At 42.7% G+C, this 7566-nt stretch overlaps 1 protein-coding gene across 1 annotated transcript; it reads right to left on the bottom strand.

Annotated features, from left to right (window-relative positions):
* Nucleotides 1–1269: 1269 nt before the first annotated feature.
* abhd5b (abhydrolase domain containing 5, lysophosphatidic acid acyltransferase b) lies at nt 1270–5451 on the bottom strand. Its single transcript, XM_089023247.1, has 7 exons — nt 5342–5451; nt 4403–4485; nt 3961–4339; nt 2962–3113; nt 2692–2803; nt 2446–2626; nt 1270–2363 (listed from the first exon to the last, which is right to left on the bottom strand). The coding sequence occupies exons 1-7, from the start codon at nt 5440–5442 to the stop codon at nt 2241–2243; spliced, it is 1131 nt and encodes a 376-aa protein (XP_088879373.1). The 5' UTR covers nt 5443–5451; the 3' UTR covers nt 1270–2240.
* Between the last annotated feature and the right edge of the window lie 2115 nt (nt 5452–7566).

Here is a 7566-nt window from a genome sequence, read left to right as displayed (position 1 = left end):
ATTTAGAATAAAAAAATACATGCAATTTTGTCACTTAAATGAGTTAGGGGATTCAAATTGTCAATCAACTTGAAGATTAAAATGAACATCGAAATGACTATTTATCATTTGTACTTACAAATATGTACCGCATATGTATTGGCATGCCTTTATTTAAAAAATGACTTTTTTAATGTACATATACACACTGTCATATTGTTTTAGAGGGGGGCATCGTTATGTGTTAATAGAAATTCAATCTCGAAGTAACTTTATTTTACATTTTATGCGCGAGAATGCAGACTGCGGGGCTCAAACGCGTTCTCTCCGGGGCGTGTGCGTGTAGCAACAAGCCATAAAATTACCGTGTCCGAGTGCAGCGTTACTTCCGGAAGCTTGGCAGCCTAACAGACTTGGTGTCCGTGACGACGCTGTTGCCGGGAGACGCTGCAAATGTGGGGCCCTTGATGTCTGTGTTGACAGATGCAGACCGCGGCCTTCACTCACCACCTCGACTGTGCTAAATGTTGAAATTTACATTTTTTTTTAACTGTGTAGTATGCGACCATACAAGCGCCTCTACAAAGGTGATATGTAGTCACCCCTTTGTCATACGGCGAGCCTAAACACATCTCTGTAGGATGCAGTTCTGCATGTTTGGCGGTTATATTTTCCGCACCATTTCGCCTCCCAGACTCGTCTAAGAACACCCAAATTTTAATGTTTAAACACACATTTTTGCAGGAATTGAAAATATGATGGTAGAGCGCCATTCCCAAATTTATTCAGGTTTTGTTTTTTCTTGTTTGGGTGCCAATAAAGCGCTGGCAGTGGCCTCTGGCAATGTTTTGTTTTTTTCCGCAAGCGCAAAGTTAGCGCTTAGTTCCAGCTTCAGCTGTTGTTAAAGCACTATATAAACCAAGTTGTATGTATTGCATTGTATTTTAGACAGCCACCCTCATTTCAAGCTCATATAACTCCAGACTCATATAATTTAGGAATTAAGTTTTTTTCTGATGAAAGCAAAGAGTCTAAAGTTCCTTCGCTGCATTTAAGGTTTATGATACGTAGTCCTCAAACTCAATATTCTCTGGGTCTTTGAATTCGAAGTGACAACGACAAAAATCCCGGCACTGGAGTGGACACATTTTTGCACATGTGAATGTACGTTCTAAATGTTTGTGCCAGTCCAAAATGTGAATGCCACATTGGCAGTTCCACGCTGCCCTATGCGGAAAAATGACAACGGGAGTCACGAAAAATCAATGGCTCACCATCCATAGTTTCAAACATGGGTTTAAGATTTTTATTTACATTCAAATGTGATTGAAACAGGAAGACATTTCCGAGCAAATACCCTTTCAAGTTTGTCATTTGTGTTATGGTCAGAATATGTCCTGTTTATGTTCCTGTAATTACATGATATACTCGATGTAAATGTATTAAATTGCGCGGAGGGGGTTCCTACTGACAAAAAGCGAGCAGGATTTAAAGGAAATTAAAAATAAAATAAAAATCAAGTAATAAACTGCTACCCGTTTGGTTCCCTTCAAGATAAAATTGAAAATAGCATAACAATTAAAATGGTGTCAGAAATGTTCCGGGAATAGTGGCTATTTCAAACAAAAAAAAAAAAAAAAAACAGCACGTTTCTTTAACGTATGTAACAGATTTCTCATATTTCTTCATTTTATTGTTATTTTTTAGGGGGACTTCCGCAAAAACTTGATTTCTGATGTGTATCCGAGAAACAGGAAGTGTTATTTTTTTTAGTCAAACACCTTCCAGCCCCATGATCACCGACTCCCCCCTAACATGCAGGCATAGCCGATATTGTTCGTGCAGCAGTGCAGAGGCGGCGCTGACACCTGCTGGTTGGGAGAGTGGAGGATTTTGAGAACAGACACACAAAGACGAGCACTCGCCCTTTGTCCTATTTACTTTTTCCCTCGTATCTGCGAGAACATTCCGTATAGATCCGCGCTCCAAACCCAGACACCCAATACGAAGAATTGTCCTTCCAGATCCAAAATTACTTTTGCCCGACAACAAGGCACGTGATGACATTTTTCACAGTGGCGATTTGACGCAATCCTCGGTTAGAGTTCATCCCGAATGGCTGGGCGAGCGTCTCCGGGTCGGTAAAGTGCATCAAGAGAGAAGCTCGAATGCTTTCGAACGTCCCTGTTAGGTTGTGGGGTTGAGTTCAAAGTGTGTGTTCGCTTATAAAAAGCAATTCAAAAAAAGAACCGTAGACGTTTTCATGGCTTTGGGTTGCCGAAATCTGCATTTTTCTTCTCCGTCCTGGCCAGGATGCCGAGGACGGTTTGGTTGAAGTCTTCAGGCTGGTCGGCAAAAACATAATGGCCGGCCCCTCGAATCACCTGATACGTAGACGAAAGGCGAACAGACTTCAATTGCTTCATTCGGTGTCTTTTGCTTGACGCTCGCCGCGGGTTCACTTACCGTGATTCCCACCTCCGGCCTGATTTTCTTGAAGGCGTATCCCGAGGCGCTGTCGATGCTGGAACGGGAGCCGTAGATAAAAGAAATGGGAATTCCCGCTTGGACCTGGCCGATGCGCTCCAGCATGGGCCGCTTGGCCCAACCGTACGGGATGGTCATGTTCTTGAAAGCCGTTTCGCCGCTAAAAAAGGGGACGGGTGGTTGAGTGAAGCAAAATGGAGGGGTCTCGGTCCATGACGCCCTTACCTGGGTGTCTGCGCGTTGAGATGGTAGATGTAGTTGGACACGGTGTTGTCGTCAAAAATGGAGGAATACTTTTGCTTGAAGTCGGATCTGATTGTTTGGACCAGCGTCGGACCTGGGGCAGATGGAAGGGCGTGAAAACATCCGCATTACTGCAGTTCTTTGAGCAGGGACTTTGTTTTTTGATTCATTTTTGTTCTTATTATTTTTGATTGTGACCGAGCTTGAATCTACACCCAGCTGAGAAATCTTAAGAGTGCGGAGCGTACCAACCTAAAGGCCCGGCCAGCCTGAGGCCAGCCAGCGGGTTGAAGGGGCTCATGACGGCCCCCATGGCTCGGATCCACACTGGGATGGAGTTATGGTGGGGGTTCTCGGGACGTGCGGGGAACCCCCAAGGCTCGACCAGTAGCAAATGTTTTACCCTGTAGACCAAATTGAGATTATGAGTCAATTAACCGCAACACGGTGCCGGATTTATATTTTCCTGGTATAACAAAAACAAAGAAACAAAGCGTCCTATAAAATAACCACAATTTGCAATAATTGGCAGGAAAGTAATTATAATAATAATAATAATAATAATAATAATAATAATACAGTAAAGTCTCGTTATATGGATATTCTCGGAAGTCGGAAAAAATATCGATATAACCGGACTATCGATATATCCAATCCTGCGGCATGTAAATTTTCTCCTTGCGTTCATAGAAATAGTATCGTAATAAGCAGTACTATCGATATAACCGATATCGATATAACGGGACTTTACTGTAATAATAATAATAATACATTTCATTTATAAACGCCTTTCAAAACTCTCAATGTCACTTTACAGTCACAGGCAGCGTTCACTCAACCCGGAATAACTCAAGCATTCACTCAACCCGGAATAATAGCTCGCTAGCTAATAGCTAGTCAATGGAGAGCTAGCCAGATAGCTAGCGAGCTAATAGATAGCTAGCTAGATAGCCAACTAGCTAGATAGTTTGCTAATAGACAGCAAATAGATAGCTAGCTAGGTAGCCAGCTAGCTAGCCAGATGGCCAGATAAATAAAAAGAAGTGAAGAGAGGAAACCTTTAACACATGCACCACCGTTACTTCAGGTTGGTTTAGGACCAGGTTGGCTGGGAAAAAAATATATTTTGGACCACTTAACTGCTGGTAATTGAAAATCTCAGAATCAAATTCTTTTGTAAGGCTTCCAGTTTCAACACGCAAAAGACACCGACTCGCGAGCGGCTCCCATGGCTGAAGGGTTGCCAAGTACCTGTTTGGGTATTTGAGTGTGTAAGCAGCAGATAAATATCCTCCAAGATTGTGTCCCAGCAGCAGCATTTCCTGCAGGCCCATCTTCTCTCTCCATTCTTCCAGGGCTTCCACAAACTGTTCCTCAGCCCCTTCCGGCTCACCGCTGAACAGTGGACGGCTGCTTCGGCCAAAGCCCAGCAAATCCACGGCGTAGACCGGACCGTTGCTGGAGAGAGAGTCCAGATTTTGAGTCCATAGGGCCAGGCCGCCACCAAAGCCGTGCAGCAAAACCAGGGGAGGTCCGGACTGCAGAGCACAGGATGTCTGGAACGCGATGGTCCAGAGGTAGTTTCCGTTGGAGATGCGGACGTGCTGTCTGGAGAAAGGTTGCTTGACGCCTGCCGTGTCAAGAATTGGACAATGAAGACAGTGCGGAGGAGAAGAATCATGATGGCACTTACTTTTCAGCATTTTCTCCTCCGCATCTTTTAGCTGAGACAGGGAAGTGGGGCACCACGATGGAAGCCATCTTAGTAACCAGGAGCTGCAACATAGACAAAAACGTGGAAAATGGTGAGTTTGGCCCTCTTTTCAATAGCTCTTTTGACAGTGAAATGCCACTTTTTTTCTGGGGGGAGGGGGCTTTTTTGTCACTGTATTTTAGGTTCAAGATACGAACACAGACTTAAAACCCCAATCAGGTGTGCAAACTACGCCATCGCCGTCATAGAAAATATTATTATGTGAATCTGGTTGTTGGAAATGGTGTTTCGTACAATGTCTTTTTTCCTTTTACGAGAGGGTGGGGGGGGTGGGGGGTAATAGCCAAATTTGATCCACTGGTCTTCGGTTCTTCACCCCATGTCTATACATTGACCTTTGACCATGACATTTTCGTTATCATTGCTGACATGCAGTCTGCGACTCCCGTGGCGATCCATTCTAAGCAGAACTTGACAACATGTATAAACAACAAATGAAACGTATAGTCGGCAATTTTTTTCGAAACAAACATACATCCCCCAAAACAATTTTAGTGTTAAATATCGACATCGGTGGAATTGACAGGAAGTCAAAAAGAAAAGTTGTCAACAAAAATAAGCGACGAAACAAGCCAAATTATGCAGCGAATTGACCACCGGTTAGACCCGTAAGGTTGCAACACTGTCGAAATCGCATATGTGTGATCGAGCCAACGCACAAAAAGAGAAGTTCTTAGAAATAATTATTTGGCGTGGAAGTTTAGTGCACTTCCCAAAACAGACGAACGGAGGTTGCCAGTAGCTTCCGGCCGGGTGATCAACTCGTTCAAGAAAACAACGCAACTGTGTTATAATCGCGTCGTTATGCACAATAACGGATTTTAGGTAATTAAAAGCTTCATAAAACAATAAACGTACCTCTGCTCATTGGCAGGTGGATCCCACTCCGCCATACTTCGCATGTTTAACGGTGGTCCTGCGACAGAGTTGATAAATTGTTCGAATTGGTCGTGTTGCATTCATGTACACACCGTGCAAAACGATTTTCCCCGCAAATACGGATTGCGACTCGGGAACACACGGAGCATGATAATACGCTATAATGGGATCATTTTTGCCCATATATTTAAATGTGTCTTCATGCTAGTGCAAATAATTAGCTAATCGCAATTTCAAGAACGACGGTGGCATTTTCGGTTTTGGACAATTTTCCGAATGTATTTGAACACTGCAGGGGTTTTGAAAACAAAGCTAATTTAATGACGTCGCCGGTCGAGGTGGTGGTCACGTGCTTGATTTAAAAAGACGGCAAACGAAGTAAAATCGTTTCCCTTCAAATGACGCCCTAAAAGACGCGAAAATAATGACACGACAAGAGAAGAGCTAAATATCTTAAAAAAGAATGACAAAAACCAAATTGCATGCCTCCTCATAGAATCACCCCGTTGGCAAGTTCAATTCCCTTAAAAGTTTTACAGAAGACAGAAAACAACATGCACTTTTATGTGACAAAAATACAAATTGGAACAACTTGCATTAGGCTTCTCAAGCTTTTTATGTTACATGAGCTACATACGGGTACAATACAAACAGTTCCTTGTACAATATTACCTGTTTATAGATGTATGTGATTGTAGTAGTAATTTGAGCTCTCTGTCTCTGTTGACCGCCAAGGTTATGTAAATTGCAGACCTCCATGCTGGACAGCGCCGAAGATCCCAACATGGAAAAACGTTACAATCAAATCTACATGAATGGTAGGTGTCATATTAAATAGGATGGATGAACTGACTCAGTCTTAGAGTGCATGTTTTTTTATATATTACATTGTGGGTATTTGTGACCCCGTAAACCTCATTTGAACACGACATTTTGTTGTATTTCTCACGAAAAAGCATGTTAGCAGTTTCCAAGTAAGTGTGTCAGGATTTTAAGAGGATTTTTTTAATAACGGCGACCACCTTGTGCAATGACACACCCGGAATGAGTTTTCTGAAGGCTGACAATAGACAGAAAATATAATTGCCAAGTCAGATATTAAACCTATGCTTATCTGCATAAATTTGGCTGTACCATTTTAAGATAAGAGGCGAGAGATTAAATGAAAAGTTAATTTAATTCATTATCCTCCAGGATTTGAGTGTACAGTATGATCCAGTTGCTTTAGGAAGAGTGCTTTTGCTATCTTTTTTTTCCCTTCCCCTTTACTTTCCCCTCTCGCACTGAATCTCATTAAATGTTAAAAGAGGTTTTATCTTATAGATTAAAATAAGTGGTATCCTTGAAAACCTCTCAAGCATCCTTCAGTCACTCTGCACACGGTGTTAAATTGCAGAATTTTATGTACTGGCACAAATCCACCGAGCTGTCTGTTAACAAACAAAATGAACGGTGCGGGCGATGCAGTGCATTCAACCAAATGCAAAGTCATTTCATTTGATTCGTTTGACAAGAAAAGCAAAGGAGACTCATGCCTGTCAGGGTCCACAAGGTGGCGTGCTTGCGTTACCTTTGTATGTATACTTGGTCCTCACACACTGGCTATCTCCTTCATTTCTCGAGCACCTATTTTTGCTTTCAAACCGCCCACTTGTGGTGGGATGACTGAGTGTCTGCTGAGTGCGTCATTCTTGCCACGCACGCGCGCGCACACACTAACACACACACACACACACACGCGCACACACACACACACACACACACACACACACACACACGCGCGTGTGTATATTGCATGTATATGTCCTGCTGACCCCTCAGAATGTGTAAAGTAGGCATGGCGAAAGCAGTCGGCAGCGTCACTTTCGTGTCAAGAAAAATAGTGTACTTAACACCCTTAAGATGATGAAAGGCGTATCAGTTTAAATCCCCTCGTCATATTTTTGAAATTTCCAAGAGTCACCCGAAATGTCCTGTCGTGCAGGAAAATGTATCAAATGTATTTTCACTCACGGAAGCGCTACTTCATCACCAAGTGGCTTACTTGAATATGCATTTCCAGAAGTAGTCTGCTCATAAAAAAAATCACTTGGTTGTGTAATTTATACTTGTTGAGGTGGGGACTCCAAAGACCCACAAATTTGAATTCAAACAATTCTACTCATCCATTTGAATGATATGCCTACCTTTTCATCTTAGCCTAA

Source organism: Hippocampus bargibanti, linkage group LG20 (assembly GCF_051943395.1).
Source record: "Hippocampus bargibanti isolate YZ-2025 linkage group LG20, ASM5194339v1, whole genome shotgun sequence".
Classification (NCBI taxonomy): domain Eukaryota; kingdom Metazoa; phylum Chordata; class Actinopteri; order Syngnathiformes; family Syngnathidae; genus Hippocampus; species Hippocampus bargibanti.
Note: the sequence above shows the minus strand (reverse complement) of the source record. Positions and strands in the feature narration are given on the sequence as shown.